General features: G+C 46.7%; 1 protein-coding gene across 2 annotated transcripts in view; it reads left to right on the forward strand.

The window, feature by feature from the left end:
* gypc (glycophorin C (Gerbich blood group)) overlaps nucleotides 1-21466 on the forward strand; it is a 79547-nt gene that overhangs the window by 47454 nt on the left and 10627 nt on the right. For both annotated transcript variants that reach the window (XM_033024850.1, XM_033024849.1), the window contains exon 3: nucleotides 14156-14221. In XM_033024850.1, coding sequence (XP_032880741.1) covers nucleotides 14156-14221 — 66 coding nt within the window. The remainder of the gene's footprint in view (nucleotides 1-14155; nucleotides 14222-21466) is intronic.

Raw genomic sequence — 21466 nt, forward strand, 5'->3', positions numbered from 1 at the left:
ATGTAACAAGCTGCCAGAGGAGGTTGCTGAGACAGGGACTATCCCAATGTTTACGGAACAGTTAGACAGGTACATGGATAGGACAGGTTTGGAGAGATATGGACCAAACACGAGCAGGTCTGGCTCGTGTAGCTGCGACATGTTGGCCGGTGTGGGTATGTTGGGCCGAAGGGCCTGTTTTCTCACTGCATCACTCTATGATTGTAATGTTGTCCAGTGAAAGGGTGCTACACTGTCGGAGTGCCATCTTCTCAGTTGGAAAATTACGCCTTCTACCCTCATGGCATTATCTTGAGGAAGACGCAGGCATCCTCCACCTCCTGGTCAATGCTTGTTTAGACATTTAGAGTTTAGAGAATCGCCCCACACACTCACACTATCCTGCACACTCAAGACAATTTACAATTTGCAGAAGTCAATTAACCTTTGCAATTTGCAGAAGTCAATTTAAGGATAAAGGGGAAATCCTTTAGGACCGAGATGAGAAAAACATTTTTCACACAGAGAGTGGTGAATCTCTGGAACTCTCTGCCACAGAAGGTAGTTGAGGCCAGTTCATTGGATATATTTAAGAGGGAGTTAGATGTGGCCCTTGTGGCTAAAGGGCTCAGGGGGTATGGAGAGAAGGCAGGTACAGGATACTGAGTTGGATGATCAGCCATGATCATATTGAATGGCGGTGCAGGCTCGAAGGGCCAAATGGCCTACTCCTGCACCTATTTTCTATGTTTCTAACCTACAAATCTGTACGTCTTTGGAGTGTGGGAGGAAACCCGTACAAAACTCTTGCGTCCATCAGAGGAGAACGTACAAACTCCGTACAGACAGCACCAGTAGTCATGATCGGGCCTGGGTCTCTGGCGCTGTAAGGCAGCAACTCTACCACTGCACCTTTTAGAAGGGATCTGAGGAGGATTTATTTTCATGGACAAAAGTTGAGGTTTGGGGTGGGCCGTCTGAGAAGATGGAGGAGGTAGATGCTCTCAACGTTTCAAGATGAGTGCTTAGATCACCAATACTTGCAGTGTGGAAAAAGTGCTTACAAAACGGATTATTGTAGATGTGTCGGAAGGAACTGCAGACGCTGGTTTAAACCAAAGATAGACACAAAAAGCTGGTGTAACTCAGCGGGTCTCCAGACAGCATCTCTGGAGAAAAGGAATAGCAAATGTATTGGGTCAAGACCCTTCTTCAGACTGAGAGTTGGGGAGGGGGGGGGGGGGGGGGGGATGAAAGGGAGATGAGCGATTTGGACAGTGAATCACTGAGGGGGAGCAGCGAGAGAGGATGTTGCAGAACTCTTGCCGGAGAGAGGAGGAGAACTTCTTAAGTCGGCACACCTTGAGAAGATTTTATGAATAACTTTATTGGCCAAGTATTCACATACAAGGAATTTGCTGTGGTGCTCCGCCCGCAAGTGACAACATGACACAGTGATTTTGCAGTGGAGCAGACGAAATGTGTAGGAAGGAATTGCAGATGCTGGTTTAAACCGAAGATAGACATGGCTTTTTGTGTCTATCTTCGGATGATAGAAGGTGTATAAATGATGTTGGGCAAGAACATGGTGCTGCTGCTTGCTGTCTGCTGCGCTACATAACTTGTGAAGTATTTGTGTGAATATTGGGCTGTGCGCCATACAATTTTTTTTATTTGGTCCTTTGTGGTTTGATTCAAGAACAAAGCCAATAGTCATTGCCAGCAAATGTGAGCAAGTGACAATCTCTCCAAAGCATGACTTGGATATATCATCGAAGAACAAATTCTGTGTTTACTTGATTTAATTTCTAGAAATACAGCTCAGAAACAGGCCCCCTCGCCCCACAGAGTTCGTTCTGACCAACAATCACCCAAATGCTGGTTTTATGTTAGGTGGACAAAAAATGCTGGAGAAACTCAGCGGGTGAGGCTGCATCTATGGGGCGAAGGAATTGGCGACGTTTCAGAATGAAGTAGGGTGTCAACCCGAAATGTCGCCAATTCCATCTCTCCACAGATGCTGCCTCATCTGCTTAGTTTCTCCAGCTTAGTTTTTTTTTTTTTTCCCAACGTCTGCAGTTCTTTCTTAAACACTAATTTCATGTTATCCCAGTTTTGCATCTACACACTTGGGGCAATTTATAGAAGCCAATTAACATACAACCCTGCACGTCTTTGGAATGTGGGGCAAAGCTGGAGCAATGCCACATGGTCACAGGGAGAACATACGGACTCTGTACGTACAGATCTCCAAATAGAAAGATAATTTCTCAGTAAGCGGAAGCACATGTTATGGATTTTACCAGTCTGGCTGTGCAGTTTGTGTATTTGATGACGTTATATGTAACACTGTGCAAATCCTTCAGGAATCCAACATGCAGACCCCAATTGTGATGTTTGCTGCTCTAAAATAATAGGGGGTTTTTCTCTAGTAGTACCATCATGAATGTCTCTTAAACAGGGTAACATTTTCATGCAAAGGGTGGCGGGTGCATGGAGCGAGCTGCCAGAGGAGGTAGTTGAGTCTGGGACTTTTGCAATGTTTAATTAGATTAATAAAACCGGTTTTGTTTAATTAAATTAATTAAACAATTAGATGGGTACATGGAGAGGACAGGTTTAGAGGGGTATGGGCCAAACACAGGCAGGTGCGACAAGATTGGATGAGACATGTTGGTCGGCATGGGTAAGTTGGGCCGAAGGGCCTGTTTCCATGCTGTATGACTCCACCAACTCTTGTCAAAGGGAATCAGCAACTCCTCCGGTTTTAGTTCTTTTTCACAAACTTTGACATGTAGAAGAGATATCTTTATTGATTCTGACCAAAACAAATTCTAATGTTTTAGTCAGGAACAATTTTAAACATTTAAAGACTTCCGTTTGTTAGAGCATGGTACACCCTATATCTTGGTTTGGTGCCATTTGTCTGACTGATGACATTACTCATCACAAGGTACAGGACATAAAACAAGGTGTCATTCTTCACAGAATGTGTCGTAAATTGAGGCATCTTATTGACTCGGTAGCAATTGGCAATTCAAGTTCAGGGTGTCACAGCAGTAGAGTTGTTACCTTACTGCGCCAGAGACCCGGGTTCGATCCTGACCACAGGAGCTATCTGTACGGAGTTTGTACGTTCTCCCCATGGGCGGAAATCCTGAGGGGGACGTGGGCATGTCCCCTCCATGTTTTGAGAGGTGGTTGACTATCTTTCCCCCCCCCCCCCCCCCCCCCCCCTGTTTTGTCATCCGGTGTAAAATAAACAATTAAAATCTCCGTTTTCCGTGAGACAGTGGGGGTGATGCTTTCTAAGGGCTGAATCTGCCCATTCGCGGAGTCTTTCTTCACCGCCCGGCGCGGCTTAAAATCAAACTGCTGCATCGAGGCGATCGAAGCTCCCGATGTTGAAGCCCCCGCCGGGAGATTTTAAGCCGCGCCGGGCGATGAAAGGCCCCGCAAACGGTCCAATTCAAGCCCCACAATTTGGGGCGGACGAAGCTGCTGTTGCTGGAGTTCGGCGTCGATCACCAACCAGGTCAGCTCCCGATGTTACCATCCACAGGGCCCACGGCCGAAGCCTCCGAAGCCATGCGAGCGCGTGCGAGCGCGTGCTTGCGTGTATCCACCAAGTAATTGTGCCCCCCTCCCTGTTTTGATAGCGATTTCCGCCCCCTGGTTCTCCCTGCGACCTGCGTGGGTTTTCTCCAGGAGTGCTGGTTTCCTCCCACACTCCAAACATGTGCTGGTTTGTAGATTAATTGCCCCTATTGTGTAGGACACAAAACTGAGGAAAACGTATAACTAGTGCATGGGTGATCGTGGGTCGGTGGGCCGAAGGGCCTGTTTCCACACTCTATCTCTGAAAACTAAAACTAATTTCATAAGGAATCCTCAGTGCCTTCTAACTTCTCAGTCTCCCAACTTGCAGGAGTTTCCCTGCATTTTTTCATCGCAAATTATCATGGGGTCCACTTGTATTTAAAGTCCTGAGTGCTATAGATAAATGGTATGTGCCCAGTGCAGTCTTTTTGTCCCTCCCTTTCTCTTGTGGTTTTTAAAACAATTCTCCTTTTCTGACTTGCCCTTCCTTTTCCTTAAAACAAGAAGAAGAACAGCGGTAGAGTTGCTGCCTAATGCCCCTGTCCCACTTAGGAAACCTGAACGGAACCCTCTGGAGACTTTGCGGCCCACCCAAGGTTTCCGTGCGGTTCCCGGAGGTTGCAGGTGGTTGCCGGAGGTTGCAGGTCGTGGAAGCAGGTAGGGAGACTGACAAAAACCTCCGGGAACCGCACGGAAACTTGGGTGGGGCGCAAAGTCTCCAGAGGTTTCCGTTCAGGTTTCCTAAGTGGGCATAACATCGTTTGCAGCGCCGGAGACCCGCGTTCGATCCCGACTACGGGTGCTGTCTGTACCTTGTTTGTACGCTCTCTCCATGACCTGCGTGGGTTTTCTCCCAGATCTTACCATTCACGACACAGAATTTTGACTTAATTATTCAGCAATTCAGGATTTGAGTATAGGAGCAGGGAGGTTCTACTGCAGTTGTACAGGGTCTTGGTGAGACCACACCTGGTGTATTGCGTACAGTTTTGGTCTCCAAATTTGAGGAAGGACATTATTGCCATAGAGAGAGTGCAGAGAAGGTTCACCAGACTGATTCCTGGGATGTCAGGACTGTCTTAGGAAGAAAGACTGGATAGACTTGGTTTATACTCTCTAGAATTTAGGAGATTGAGAGGGGATCTTATAGAAACTTATAAAATTCTTAAGGGGTTGGACAGGCTAGATGCAGGAAGATTGCTCCCGATGTTGGGGAAGTCCAGGACAAGGGGTCATAGCTTAAGGATAAGGGGGAAATCCTTTAAAACCGAGATGAGAAGAATTTTTTTCACACAGAGAGTGGTGAATCTCTGGAACTCTCTGCCACAGAGGGTAGTCAAGGCTGCAGGTGGATTTTTAAGAGGGAGTTAGATGTGGCCCTTGTGGCTAAGGGGATCAGAGGGTATGGAGAGAAGGCAGGTACGGGATACTGAGTTGGATGATCAGCCATGATCATATTGAATGGCGGTGCAGGCTCGAAGGGCCGAATGGCCTACTCCTGCACCTAATTTCTATGTTTCTATGTTTCTATGAAGATGGAGGGGTGGGGTTGTTAAGGGACAGATGTTACTCCCCCTTCTCTCATCCATGCCCACATCTGACTTGATTTTCATTTTTTTTGTTCAGAATATTTGGGTGTGGTTATTTATGCATCTGCACCCAATCAACATTTTGGAGATGGGAAATCTTGCCAACTGATTTCTATGTAATCACTAAAATATGTTCGATTGGCAGTCAAAACCACTTTTGACTGTTTTGAGGACTCTACATACTTTTCCTAAGATAGACACAAAATGCTGGAGTAACTCAGTGGATCAGGCAGCATCTCTGGAGAAAAGGAATAGGGAGTCAGAGTGATACCATGTGGAAACGGGCCCTTTGGCCCAACATGTCCCAGGTACCCTAGTCCCACCTGCCCGCATTTGGACCATATCCTATCCATGTACCTATCTAACTGTTTCTTAAATGTTGGGCTGATCGCTGACTCAACTACCTCCTCCGGCAGCTCGTTCCATACACCCACCACCCTTTGTATGAAAAAGTTCCCCCACAGATTCCTATTAAATCTTTTCCCCTTCAGCTCACACCCATGTCCTCTGTTTCTCGTTTCACTTACTCTGGGCAAGAGACTCTGTGCGTCTTCCCAATCTATTCCTCTCATAATCTTCTACACCTCAATAAGATCAGCTCTCATCCTCCTGCATTCCAAAGGAATAGAGTCCCTGCCTACAGCTCAGACCCTCAAGCCAAGAAAATAGGTGCAGGAATAGGCCATTCGGCCTTTTGAGCCAGCACCGCCATTCACTGTGATCATGGCTGATCATCCACAATCAGTACCCCATTCCAGCCTTCTCCCCATATCCCTTGACTCCGCTATCTTTAAGAGCTCTATCTAACTCTCTCCCGAAAGCCTCCATATAATTGTCCTCCACTGCCTTATGAGGCAGAGAATTCCAAAGATTCGCAACTCTTTGTGTGAAAAGGTTTTTCCTCATCTCCATTCTAAATGACTTGCCCCTTATTCTTAAACTGTGGCCCCCGGTTCTGGACTCCCCCCAACATCGGGAACATGTTTCCTGCCTCTAGCGTGTCCAAAACCTTAATAATCTTATGTGTTTCAATAAGAAGCCCCCTCATCCTTCTAAATTCCAGAGTATACAAGCCCAGCCGCTCCATTCTATCAACATATGACAGTCCCGCCATCCCGGGAATTAACCTTGTGAACCTACGCTGCACTCCCTCAATAGCAAGAATGTCCTTCCTCAAATTTGGAAGGACATTCTTGCTATTGAGGGAGTGCAGCTTAGGTTCACGAGCCCTGGCAACATCCTCGGAAATCTTCTCTGCATCCTTTCCAGAATAGGTGACGTTTCGGGTCGAGACCCTTCTTCCTATTCAGCATTCATTGAAAAGTAGACGTTTGGAGAAGGTGGGAGTCATGATTGAATAGTGGAGCAGACTCGATGGGCCCAATTCTCCTCCAGGGTCTTATGATGTAAAATCATTCAACACTTTGCACTTTGTAACTTTTTCACTTGAAGGTCTGGTGGGTTTGTAGAACAAACTGCCGGAGGATGTAGTTGAGGTAGGTACTATTGCAAAGTTTAAGAAACATTTGGACAGGTACATGAATAGGACAGTTTTAGAGGGATATGGGCCAAATACAGGTAGATGGGACCAGTGTAGATGGGACAAGTTGGTGTGGGCAAGTTGGGCCAAAGGACCTATTTCCACGCTATATGACTGTGTGACTCTGCCTGTTCTAGCATCCAACTTGACAATGGCTTGTCGTCCAAATTCAGAATCTTGTTCCTGCTTTCATCCCTTGATTCCTTTGGTCCCAAGAACGAACTCTGGTAACTTCTCGAATATATTTATTGATTTGGTTCGACTGCTTGCAGTGCGATGGAATTCCATAGATTCACCCCATCTCCAGGTACATTCCCCTGCAACCGCAGGAGATCCAGCACCTGTACTTGTGTCTCTGAAAACCAAAACCAAAAGCTTTCAAGCTTTTGCTTCTTCTGCCTGACGGGAGAGGGGAGAAGACAGAGTGCCTGGGGAGTAAGTGGAATAAGGAATTGAGTTTGAGGATCAGCCTTGGTCATATCGTATTGTACGGTGGAACGGTCTTCAAGAGCTGAATAGCTCGTATTATTCTATTTCTGTTTCGAATACTGAAGGTTGGTTTAATAGCTTATAAAAAGGCCCTTTGGCCAACCGAGTCCACGCCAACTAGCCATCCCCGGACACTAACATTATCCAACACACACACTAGGGACAATTTATAATTTTACCAAGCCAATTAACCTACAAACTTGTACGTCTTTGGAGTGTGGGGGAATCCGGAGAAAACCCATGCAGGTCACGGGGAGAACTTACAAACTAGTTAGGGACAGCTTCTAGTCCGAGTCTCTGGCACTTTAAGGTGCAACTCTACCACTGTGCCATCCCTAGAAGGGACAGAAAAGTCCCGACGTGAAACATCACCCATCCATTTTCTCTAGAGATGCTGCCTGACCTGCTCAGAATGACAGGCAGTGACCAGTAGGGTGCCGCAAGGCTCGGTGCTGGGACCCCGGTTATTTTAAGATATATTAACGATTTAGACGAGGGAATTAAATATGGCATCTCCACGTTTGTGGATGACACAAAGCTGGGTGGCAGGATGAGCTGTGATGAGGATGCTATGAGGCTGCAGGGTGACTTGGATAGGTTGGGTGACTGGCCAGATGCAGTATAATGTGGATAAATGTGAGGTTATCCACTTTGGTGGCAAGAAAAGGAAGGCAGATTATTATCAGACAGGTTTCAAATTAGGAAAAGGGGAGGTGCACCAAGACCTGGGTGTGTTTGTACATCAGTCACTGAAAGTAAGCATGCAGGTAAAGCTAATGGCATTTTGGCCTTCATTACGAGAGGATTTGAGTTTATGAGCAAGGAGGTCCTTCTACAGTTGTACAGGACCCTAGTGAGAACACACCTGGAGTGTTGTGTGTTATTTTGGTCTCCTAATTTGAGGAAGGGCGTTATTGCTATTGAGGAAGTGCAGCGTAGGTTCACCAGGTTAATTCCCGGGACGGCGTGACTGATATATGATGAAAGAATGGGTCGACTGGGCTTGTATTCACTGGAAGTTAGAAGGATGAGAGGGGATCTTGAAGAGACATAAAATTCTTAAAGGATTGGACAGGCTAGATGCAGGAAAACCTTTCCCAATGTTGGGGGTGTCCAGAAACAGAGGTCACAGTTTAAGAATAAGGAGAAGGCTATTTAGGACTGAAATGAGGAAAAACTTTCACCCTGAGTTGTGAATCTGTGAAATCTCTGCCACAGAGGGCAGTGGAGGCCAATTCACTAGATGTTTTCAAGAGGGTGTTAGATTTAGCTCTGAGGGCTAATGGAATCAAGGGATATGGGGGGAAAAAGCAGGAATGCGATCCTGATTTTAGATGATCACCCTTGATCATATTGAACGGTGGTACTGGCTCGAAGGGCCGAATGGCGTACTCCTGCACCTATTTTTTTTATGCTACTCCAGCACTTTGTCTACCTTCTGTAAAATGGTCATGTTCCCATGCAATGCTATGAGGCTTGACCACAATGAGTAATTTTCTCTGATACTTCCCCGGTTTGTGATGCATCACAGCTTGGTTCGGGAACAGCTCGATCCAAATCCGTGAGAAATTGCAGCGAATTGTGGGCACAGCCCAAACCATCACACAAACCAACCTCCCTCCCTTCAATTTATACCACACGCTGCTTCAGCGTGGCCAGCAGCCAGCATAATCAAGGATGAGTCGCACCCTGGCCACTCCCTCTTCTCCCCTCTACCATCGGGGAAAAGATACAGAAGTGTGAAAACGCACACCCCCATAATCGGAGACAGTTTCTTCCCAGCTGTTTTCAGGCAACTGAATCATCCTACCACTTCCTCCCAGCTGTTTTCAGGCAACTGAATCATCCTACCACAACCAGAGAGCAGTCTTGAACTAATATCTACAGCATTAGTGACTCTCGGACTTTCCGTGATTAGACTTTACTGGTTTTACCTTGTACTAAACATTCCCTTATCATGTATCTATACACTGTAAATGGTTCTATTGTAATCATGTATTGTCTTTCCGCTGATTAGTTTGTACCAAAGATCCTGTAGCGGAGCAAGATAGACCACTCCTGGGCGTACGGAGCGGAACGTGGGCCTTTTTTTCATCCATTTCAGTAACCCGACCCGACTCGCAGTGCAATCAACGTTGCGGGGGAACAGTTTGTGTTAATGAATTATAATTCTGAAAATGAGGAGAAGATTTTTACCAAAGAACTTTTATTTTTACGAGGATGTTTCCGTAACCGGCTTCCGTCTCCGCACTAGTTATCTTTGCTCCGCTATGGGATCTTTGGTGCGGAGACGGAAGCCAGTTACGGAAATGGGGCCAAAAATTACCCATGAATCTCCCATGACCGTACTACGTCTTTTTCGCCGGGTGGACCATCTTGCTCGCTATAGGATCTTTGGATAGCACGCCACAAAAGATTTTCACTCCCTCGGTACATGTGACAATAAACTAAGTTTGACTAAACGGACCATTGTAACAAGCTGGTGCTCGACAGCCTGTTAATGACTCATCTGACCTCCTGATTATTTATCATGGGCACTGTTTTGAATAATGTACTCGGAGTGTACTGCAGTCCAGACCCAAAGCAGGTCAAAGCGACCAAACGGGAAATGCCACAAAGGCTATATAACAGCTATTCTTGTGGGAAGCACAAAACATATTTTTCTTATTCAGGTACTGCCATATTAAAGAATAGTTATTTTCTCATAGCGTCATAGAGTGATACTGTGTGGAAACAGGCCCATCGGCCCAACTCACTCATACCAGCCAACAATGTCCCAGCTTCCCCGGTCCCACTAGCCTGCGCTTGGTCCATATCCCTCCAAACCTGTCCTATCCATGGAGCTGTCCAACTGTTTCTTAAAATATGGGATAGTCCCTGCCTCAACTACCTGCTCTGGCAGCTTGTTCCATACACCCACCACCCTCTGTGTGGAAAAAGTTACTCCTCGGATTCCTATTAAATCTTTTCCCCTTCACCTTGAACTTATGTCCTCTGGTGCTCGATTCCCCCACTCTGGGTAAAAGGCTATGCATCTACACGATCTATCCCTCTCATGATTTTGTACACCTTTAAGATCTCCCCTCATCCGCCTACGCTCCATGGAATAGAGGAGGAGAGGCTCTTGTACGAGTCTCCTGATGTAAGATAGCAGAGGGCGATGGCTAGGCGCAAGCCTTTTTCCAGTGCCTTCCTCATGAAGGTGTCCCTTTTCTCCCGAAGAGGACCGACTCGCATCTTTAGCTCCAGAAACAGGTCAGGGGGAATCCCGGTGAAGTTTCTAAAGGCAGCCTCATCTTCCTGCTGGAGATCAGTCATCATGATCTCATACTGGCCCAAAGTGGGTCTCATCAGGAACAAGGCCCTCGTCCACACACGCCTGTTCCTCCCCTTTCTTGTTGTACTCCTGCCTGGCTGATCTGTAAGCATGAGGGCTGCTGCAAACAGAAGACTTTGTTGTTGTAGCGATGTAATCTGTAGTTGTTCCATGATGGACATGATGTAGAATAGCACCCTGCAACCCCTTTTATAGGGAAGCTGGGTATTCTAATGATGCCACATGCACCAGATGACTGGTTCCAGGAAACCAGACTGATTCCTGGGATGTCAGGAATTTCATATGAAGAAAGACTGGATAGACTCGCCTTGTACTCGCTAGATTTTAGAAGATTGAGGGGGGATCTTATAGAAACTTACAAAATTCTTAAGGGGTTGGACAGCCTAGATGCAGTAAGTTTGTTCCCGATGTTGGGGAAGTCCAGGACAAGGGGTCACAGTTTAAGGATAAAGGGGACATCCTTTAGGACCGAGATGAGAAAAACATTTTTCACACAGAGAGTGGTGAATCTCTGGAACTCTCTGCCACTCTCAAGGTAGTTGAGGCCTGTTCATTGGCCATATTTAAGAGGGAGTTAGATTTGGCCCTTGTGGCTAAAGGGATCAGGGGGTATGGAGAGAAGGCAGGTACGGGATACTGAGTTGGATGATCGGCCATGATCATATTGAATGGGGGTGCAGGCTCGAAGGGCCGAATGGCCGACTCATGCACCTATTTTCTATGTTTCTATGACACAACCTGTTGTATCTTGCCGTATTGTGATGCACATTGACGTTGCTTGACGGCTGTGCTGTCGCATGCTGTCCGATGGTGATGCATGGTGACGCGTGCCTGACGTGTGTCTGTCCCATGATGACGCGTGGAAATTGGTGACGCATGTTGACGCGGAGTGACGCACCTTGACGCAGCTGTGTCGCGCTACTGTCGTGCTACTTGACGATTTTCGCACGACAGTGTCGCCCAAGTGGTACAGGCCCTAATAGCTCACACCCTCTGGTCCTGGCAACATCCTCGTAAATCTTTCTGAACCCTTTCAAGCTTGACAATATCTTTCCTAGAACATGGTGCCCAGAACTGGACACAATGTTCTAAATGCGGTCTCACCAACGTCTTATACAACTGCAACATGACCTCCCAACTTTTATACTCTTCTACGTTATTCCTCAATGTTTCCATCTGCGCAATCTCTTCACTTTCCTCCTTGTCACGGGCTTTTAAATAGTTTGAAAAATGCCCTTTTTGTTTGTATATCCCCATTTTGTTTCAAACAGCCAGGATGAAGAAGTCAAACGTCATCTGTGGAAGTAAATGGGCAGACCACACCATTGGGTTTGGAACACTTCTTCACACCGATCAAACTGATCTTTGTTTATATTCTTCCCTACTGCTGATTAATTGAGTTCAGAGATACAGCACGGAAACAGGCCCTTCGGCCCACCCAGTCCGTGCCAACCGGCGATCCCCGCACACCGCCACTGTCTTGTGTGCACACACTAGGGGCAATCTACAACATTACAGATGCTAATTAACCTACAATCTTGTACACCTTTGGAGAGTGGGAGGGAACCGGAGCACCCAGAGAAAACCCGCATGGGTCATGGGGAGAAACATGCAATCTCCGTGCAGGCAGCACCTGTGGTTGGGATCGAACCCGGGTCTCTGGGTGCTGTAAGGCAGCGACTCTACCGCTGCGCCGCTCCCTGTTCTACTGCCTGAGTTGCATGCTTGGGGCTTTCCTTCTCTCAAACTTCCCACCTCTTTTAACTCTCTCCCCTCCGCTCGTGAACACTTCGTAAAATTATTTTGGTTTCCGAGGTGAAACATTCTGTTTCCATTTTCAAATGTTTTAAATAGCTGTCGCATGATTCACTTTAAATATTTATTTGAAACGCTGGCATCTCTGTCATTTCTGTGGAATTCTCTGCCTTCTGTGGAATTCTCTGCCTTCTGTAGAATTCTCTGCCTCGGAGGGCGGTTCTCTGGATGCTTTCAAGAGAGAGCTAGATAGGGGCTCTTAAAGGCAGCAGAGTCAGGGGATAGGGGCGAAGGCAGGAACGGGACACTGATTGGGGATGATCAACCATGATCACATTGAATGGCGGTGCTGGCTCGAAGGGCCGAATGGCCTACTCCTGCACCTATTGTCATAGCACACACTCAAAACTCTGCTAGAAAATCTCTGGATAGCTCCCTCGTGTTTTAAAGTGGGATCTATGACCATGTTATTCTGACTAAGAAAGTGGTGCCTTATCCAATATAATGCACATGGGTCAAGGTCTGTCCTTATCCAAAATTCCTTTTTTTTTCCCCTTATAGGTCTAAGCATTGTGTGACAAATTTTATTGAATGTTCTTAAATTATCTTGCAAGATCTTAGATGAACTCGCAAGAAATGTAGGAAAAAAATCATGAACATTGAATTCTCCAAGTTTGGTTAACTAATCCACAACAGCCATTTCTCTGCCAAGAACCCCCTCCTCCACCCCCTTCTTTTCACCTCCTCCCTTGAATCTTGCACCAGTCTCTCCCCCTTCCCCTGCACCTGTATCATTTCCAATATCTACACAATTTGCAACGCTGACTCTGGAGGGGGTCCAGAGGAGGTTTACAGGAATGATCCCAGGAATGGGTAGGTTAACCAATGATGAGCGTTTGTTGGCACTGGGCCTGCACTCACTGGAGTTTAGAAGAACTAGTGGGGGACCCTCATTGAAACATACAGAATAGTGAATGGCTTGGATAGAATGGATCTGGAGAGGATGTTTCCACTAGTGGGAGAGTCTAGGGCGAGAGGTCATAGCCTCATAATTAAAGGCTGTTCTTTTCGGAAAGGGATGAGGATACATTTCTTTAGTCAGAAGGTGATGAATCTGTGGAATTCTTTGCCACAGAAGGCTGTGGAGGCCAAGTCAGTGGATATTTTTAAGGCTGAGATAGATTCTTAATTAGTACGGGTGTCAGTGGTTATGGGGAGAAGGCAGGAGAATGGGATTAGGAGGAAGAGATAGATCAGCCATGATTGGATGGCGGAGTAGACTTGATGGGCCGAATGGTCTAATCGCATAAACTAACACGAGACACACCAACAAAAACAAAAACAATAGAAATAACAAACATGCTGCTGGCAGGGCAGCTGTCTCACAGTGCCCCCAAAGGAAAAATCACGAGAGGAATGGATTGTGTAGATGCACAGAGTCTTTTACCCAGAGTAGGGGAATCGAGGACCAGAGGACATATGTTCAAGGTGAAGGGGAAAAGATTTAATCTGAGGGGTAACCTTTTCACACAAAGGATGGTGGGTGTATGGAACAGAGGCCAGAGGAGGTAGTTGAGGCTGGGACTATCGCATCGTTTAAGAAACAGCTAGACCGGTACATGGATAGGACCGGTTTTGAGGGATATGGACCAAGCGCAGGCAAGTGGGACTAGTGTAGCTATGACATTGTTAGGCGAGTTGGACCGAAGGGCCTGTTTCCACATTTTTGTGACTCTCTATGACTCTGTGACGAGATATCCAGGATGTACCATTTGTTCAGTTTATTTTATTGTCACGTGTACTGAGATAGTCATGTAATGATAAAAGGTATGAAAGTTGATGATTCTCCACATTGTTTTATTGCAGAAAGTTCTCCTCCTGGAAACACTCTTGTGAATAGCAGCGATAACATGGATTCTGCGGTCATTGGAGGTAAGGAACATGCTCAGCTTCACAGCTTAGATGCCAATAAACAGTTTGTTTACATTTCAAAAACGATTCCATTGTTTTGTGTGCTTAAGGCATTGTGAGAATATCTTTGGACTTGAACAGGATGTTGCAAAGGGAAGTCTTAAATTAGCTGTTCAGCAGAGACAGAATAAGATAAATAGTTTTGTTTTAATTTGGTTTATTTTCACGAGTACCAAGGTTAAGTGAAAAGCTTCTTTGTTGCGTATTATCCAGACAGTGGAAAGACTATACACGATTACAATAAAAGCCTCCCACAGTGTACAGATAGAGGATTAAGGGAATTACGTTTAGTGCAAGATAAAGATAGTCCGAGGGTCTTCGATGAGGTAGATGGTCTGTCAAGGCCACTTTCTAGCATCTATGGAGGGAAGGGAATAGGCAACGTTTCGGGCCTAAACCCATCTTGAGAAATGTTGCCTATTTCCTTTGTTCCATAGATGCTGCTGCACCCGCTGAGTTTCTCCAGCACTTTTGACTACCTTCGATTTTCCAGTTCCTTCTTAACCGCTCTCTAGTTGTTGATAGGATGGTTCGGTTGCCTGGTGACAGCTAGGGGAAGAAAATGTCCGCGAATCTGGAGATGATATGTTCAGGCAGGGCTTTGAGGCCTCCCACTTTTTGTTTTGAAGCATGAGCCTTATTAATTGAGGCACAAGTACAAGAGTTGCCTCCCAAATGGCAGGCTCAACTATGTAAGATGAGCAAGTATTTCAGGTTCTCTGGATAACATGGTCAAGTATAAACCAACCGGTCTGACCAAATGCTCTCCCTTCTCCTCACACCTTTGTCCTCACCATAGAGTCTGGTTGAACTTGGACCACATGGTTTCAGGGGAGATGCAGAACACACTAGCCAATTTATTAATGGGGAATAGAGTGCTAGAACAGCCTTTCCACGAGTGAAGTCATTTTTAGTTTTCGATACAGCGCGGAATTTGGCCCACCGAATCCACGCCGACCCATACACTCGCATTATCCTATGCACTAGAAACAGTTTACAATTTTACCAAAACCAATTAACTTACAAACCTGTATGTCTTTGGAGTGTGGGAGGAAACTGGATCACCCAGAACAAAACGCGCAGGTCACGGGGAGAACGTGCAACCTCCGTAGAGACAGCACCTGTAGTCAGGATGGAGACTGCGTCTCTGTCGCTGTGAGGCAGCAACTCTACCCCTGCGCCACCATGCCGCCCAGTTTCAGTAAGCAATGCTCAGATCATGACGCCCAGCACTGATGCTGACAATGGTTCAATTACCTGCACGTTATTTCAAATGGCATCCGAGTGTTAGAGAACTAGTAGAGAACCATGTGTAGAAAGGACCTGCAGATGCTGGGTTATACAAAAGATAGACACAAATTGCCAGAGTGAATCAGTGGCCCAGGCAGAATCACTGGACAGAAAGGATGGGTGACATTTAGGGTTGGGACCCTTCTTCACACTGAAAATAGAGGGGAGGGAATCAGAGGTAAGAAAAAGCCTGAACAAAGCAGGGCTGGGAACAGATGACCAAGGAAGGGTCTATCTAGTAGAGCACCATCGTCTGTGTCAATGTAAAGCCTTGAGAAGGAAGGTGATTCAATAACTCTGCATATACGTGGACAGAAACCCTGTGATGATACATTGCCATTAGATCTAAGCAGTAACATTATTCCTAACTTAATAATAATAATAATGGATGGGATTTATATAGCGCCTTTCTAATACTCAAGGCGCTTTACATCGCATTATTCATTCATTCCTCAGTCACACTCGGTGGTGGTAAGCTACTTCTGTAGCCACAGCTGCCCTGGGGCAGACTGACGGAAGCGTGGCTGCCAATCTGCGCCTACGGCCCCTCCGACCACCACCAATCACTCACACACATTCACACACAGGCAAAGGTGGGTGAAGTGTCTTGCCCAAGGACACAACGACAGTATGCACTCCAAGCGGGATTCGAACCGGCTACCTTCCGGTTGCCAGCCGAACACTTAGCCCATTGCACCATCTGTCGTCCCCTTGACCTAGCTTAATCTGTATAGAGTTTATATGTTCTCTGTGGTCCTTTAAGGGGTTTTCTCCGGGTGCTCTGGTTTCCTCTCGCATTCCAAAGCCGTGCAGGTTTGTAGGTTTTTACTTCATCGTTGAAAACATTAGCGACGCAGTGGCGCTGGTTTCCGACGGGAACGGTGACGGACGCACCACACATCTCTGTCCTCCAGTTCCTGCGGACTTCCTCTGCTGGAAGTATAGGGTTTTGGTGTGTGTGTGTGCTTTGTCATCCCTTACAATATACAATGCCTCTAAAATATGATCCTGCAGAATAATAGACCAGTGCATAATTAGAATGTGTCAAGCGCATTCCTCTAAATATCAGGTTGATATTTGTCCAATGTAAAACCCTTTTTGTTGATTAGATTTGGATCCCTACATGGCCTTGCATACCGATGTGGCCTTTTATGGAATTGTCTGTATCAAGATGTAGTGACACTTGTGTGCTGCCTAGGTGAGGTCCGCTGCATGATTGCACTGTGTTGTATGCATAAACAAAGCATTTCATTCTGGTACGCGTGACAAGAAATCATCCTTGTTTAATTTAGAGATACAGCGCGGAAACAGGCCCTTCGGCCCACCGGGTCCATGCTGATCAGCGATCCCCGCATATTAGCACAATCCTACACCCACTAGGGACAATTTTTTACATTTACCAAGTTGATTAACCTACAAGGCTGTGCGTCTTTGGAGCGTGGGACGAAACCGAAGATCTTGGAGAAAACCCACGCAGGTCATGGGGAGAACGTACAAACTCCGTACAGACAGCGCCCGTTGTCGGGATTGATCCCGGGTCTCCGGCGCTGCATTTGCTGTAAGGCAGCAACTCTACCGTTGTGCCACCGTGCCGCCACAAATCAACTTTATCTCCATTAGTAGATGGTATCTCCTTTGGGGTGACAGGTGACGCAGCGGGAGAGCTGCATCCTTGCAGCGCTGGAGACCCGGGTTCGATCCCGACCACGGATGCTGTCTGTACGGAGTTTGTACGTTCTCCCCGTGATCTGCGTGGGTTTTCTCCGAGATCTTCGGTTTAGAAACATAGAAACATAGAAATTAGGTGCAGGAGTAGGCCATTCGGCCCTTCGAGCCTGCACCGCAACGCAGTCCCACACCTGCCTTCTCTCCATACCCTCTGATCCCCTTAGCCACAAGGGCCACATCTAACTCCCTCTTAAATATAGCCAATGAACTGGCCTCAACTACCCTCTGTGGCAGAGAGCTCCAGAGATTCACCACTCTCTGTGTGAAAAAAAGTTCTTCTCATCTCGGTTTTAAAGGATTTCCCCCTTATCCTTAAGCTGTGACCCCCATGTTCTGGACTTCCCCAACATCGGGAACAATCTTCCTGCATCTAGCCTGTCCAGCCCCTTAAGAATTTTGTAAGTTTCTATAAGATCCCCTCTCAATCTCCTAAATTCTAGAGAGTATAAACCAAGTCTATCCAGTCTTTCTTCATAAGACAGTTCTGACATCCCAGGAATCAGTCTGGTGAACCTTCTCTGCACTCCCTCTATGGCAATAATGTTCCTCCCACACTGCAAGGATGTACAGGTATTTTAGGTTAGCATGTGGGGAGTGCTGGTTGGTGCGGACCCAGTGGGCCGCAGGGCCTGTTTCTGCGCTGTATCTCTAAACTAAACATTGCCTCAGTCTGGAATCTCAGATTCCACATAAATTCCCGTTTCAGAGCTGGACAATCAAGTTGACAGCCAAACAATTGCATTGCCAACAGTCCCCATTAAGGAAGGAATAAAGGATAGTCTCGTACAGCATGGAAACAGGCCCGTCGGCCCACACCTACCAACATGTCCATTCTACATAGGGTTGCCAACTTTCTCACTCCCAAATAAGGGACAAAAGGTCAAAATAAGGGACAGATTCCCGACGGCAATTCGTTGACCGACTCGGCCGTGGCTGGGTGAATGATGAGTTGGCCCGGGTGCTGGACCGCACACAAAGCCCAGCCGGCGGGCCAGCTGAGGAGTTTTGGCCCGGACGAGCGACGTCGCGCGCAAAGTCCGGCACCCTATCCAACTCATGAACCGATGATCGGCCATGAGAAGGAGGGTTGGTGGTGTCGGCGGTAAGCGAAGGTCCGAAGGTCGGACAACTGGCCGGGCTGCCGACTGACGGGGCCCACGGGCGAGGCGTTGCTGCTGCACTCCACGGGCTGCACTACGTCAGGACGGGTGAGGCGGGGCCGGACGCGGCGCTCCGATCCGACAGTCCCCTCGACCCGAGTAGTAGCAGTCAAATATGGAACAAGGGCAGTCCCGTACGGGACATACCCATTTAGCCCAATATACAGGATGTCCTGGCTAATACGGGACAATTGACAACCTTAACTCTACACCAGCCCCACCTGCCCGCGTTTTGCCCATATCCCTCCAAACCTGTCTTGTCCATGTACCTGTCTAATTGTTTCTTAACTGTTGCAATAGTCCCAGCCTCAACTACCCCCTCTGGTCTTGAAAGAGCCATTGACATGGCAACTCACCTAGAAACAGTTCAATGAGCATGTAATGTGCATCTAATGCACTCTCCAGAGTCTCATCTGAAGGCTGTGGGGTTTGGTATAAATCTCTGCCCTTGTAGCCATTGAGATATAATAGCATCTTGTCCATGTTCTAATTAATCATTCATAGCCGGTTTACAAGAAATGGGTCATAATTCCGAGTCTGCCGACGATAATATGCAGAGTGCTGTTCTGAATACGCAGGAAGATCAAAAAGGACCTGAGAGGTGTGGAATTCTTTGCCACAGAAGGCTGCGGAGGCCAAGTCAGTGGAAACCCCACTCGGGTCATGGGGAGAACATAGAAACTCCATACAGACGGCACCTGTAGTCCGGGTTGAACCCTGGTCTCTGGTGCTCTAAGGCTGTAACTCCACTGCTGTGCCCGAACGGTGTAACGGCATCTGGGGCAAGTGTGATTTGTGCAGCAGGATTGTTATTGTTATCACATGTCCTATTGGCATTCAAGGTACATTGTTTTGCCATATCATTCTCATTTTAAAATTCATTGTTCCACTCCCTCAGCTCCAAACATCGTTTTATTAAAAGGTTTTATGTTTAGAATGAAATTTCTCTCAACCTCCTTGGCCGAACTTGTTTTTTGAATCCAGAATATATGAGAAGATGCATTTTCTTTGACTTTATGCATTCCAATTAATGTTCTGGTTTTGCTCATGACATTGATCAGAAACTAAAGCTGTTTCAAATGGTATTCCATAAAACACACTGATGTCTATTTTCCAGTGTTTTCTTCCCAGGTTTTTTTTTTTTTTTTTTTTTTGGTTTATTGTCACGTGTACCGTGGTGCAGTGGAAACCTATTGTTGCGTGCTAACCAGTTGGCGGAAAAACTGTACATGATTAACAATCGAACCATCAAAGGTGTACAGGTGCATGATAAAGGGAATGACGTTTAGCGCAAGTTAAAGTCCCAGTAAAACTCAATTGAAGATAATCTGGGGGGCTTCAGTAAAGTAGATAGTAGCTCGAGACCACTGGGGAGAACCTTTCTTGAATCTGGAGGAGTGCTTTCCCACCTTCTGTCTTCATCATCATCGGCGGTCACTCAAAACGAGTATGACTGTCCTCTCATGGAGGGCAGGGCGCCTGTGCGTGACTTTGTTTAACGTGGGGAGACTGGTGCACAGACAGCCACCACACGGTCCTTGACAGATCTGGGTCAGGATCCAGTGGCATGGAGTCCAAGACGACCGGAGACCCTTTTCTGCTGCAGCCTTCATCCATCCGCCTTCCCAGCCGTTGTGACGCTCCACTAAGGTCAGCCATCGTCCTCCGCCTGTTCCAGCGTTGAGGTCTTGGTTGGATTGCTCTTTCTCAGAGACCTCCATCTTGACCTTACCGCCATGGGTGACCCTACCTGGAGCACAGCTCCAGACGGCATCGCTCTCAGGATCTCAGGACCACGCAAGCTTCTCCACCGCGACAAGGCGACAACCCACTTCTGTACCTCTTCCCTCATGGTATGGGAATTACTTACTTTACCCTTGCCTTAGGCTTTAACTGATAGTTCATAAGTTTAGGAGATGGATTAGGCCAATCGGCCCATCAGGTCTACTCTGCCATTCAATAATGGCTGATCTGTTTTACCCTCTCGACCCCATTCTCCTGCCTTCACCTCCTGACACCCTTGCTAATCAACCTCAACTTTAATCTTTCTTCTCATCCTTTGCCCATGTGCTTGAGCTATGACCTCTGAGCAAATCTTTTTCTAACAGTGCAATGGGTATAGTTACGTCATGGTCAACAAATTAGTTGTCCGGAGGCTGAAGCTAATGATTGCAGAAATGACTTCAAGTCCCATACAAAAATGGAAATGTAATTCAATATTCATTTGGAATGAGGGGGGAGCAAGAGTGACAACTGTGAGAAGGTGCAAGTTGGTTTTAAATTATTGGGTTTATTTAGGAAAAGATATTCAAGCTACCTTTAAATACATGGACTGCGTGCCCTGAATAGCGTGGTGAACTCTTAACTGCCCTTGTAGTTGCCCATGGGTGCATGTTCAGTTATGCAGCGGGTAAAGCTGTTGTCTTTTAGCCCCAGTAACCTGGGTTCAATTCCAACCTCCAGCTCTGTCTGAAGTTTGCAATATGGAAACAGGTAATTTTTATAACGTCCTTTAATTCTGAGGCTGTGACCTCTGGTCCTAGACACTCCCACTAGTGGAAACATCCGCTCTACCCAGCCATTCACTATTCTGTATGTTTCAATGAGGTCCCCCCCCCCCCCTCATTCTTCTAAACTCCAGCGAGTGCAGGCCCAATGCCGGCAAACTAATTTCCATGTCAATTGATGAAAGCATAAAACAAAAGGAAGTTGTTCCATCAGATGGTGAAGGCAAAAGATTGCAAGTGACTGTAAGCTCGGTGTTTGAACAAGTCAAGTTTATTGTTGTATGCTTTATTAGTACAGTGAGGGAGAGGTACAATGAAGATCTTGTTTGCAGTAGAATCGGAGGCGAATGGGCACGGATATTAAATTATGTATAATTTCTTTGTGTCTTTCAAGACTGCCAAAAAACAGACCTGTACGTCTTTGTAGTGTGGGAGGAAACTGAAGTCAGCCGTACATCCGCCACTCTTTGTGTGAAAAAGGTTACCCCTCAGATTCCTATTAAATCTTTTCCCCTTCACCT

This window comes from Amblyraja radiata, chromosome 7 (assembly GCF_010909765.2).
Source record: "Amblyraja radiata isolate CabotCenter1 chromosome 7, sAmbRad1.1.pri, whole genome shotgun sequence".
Taxonomy (NCBI): domain Eukaryota; kingdom Metazoa; phylum Chordata; class Chondrichthyes; order Rajiformes; family Rajidae; genus Amblyraja; species Amblyraja radiata.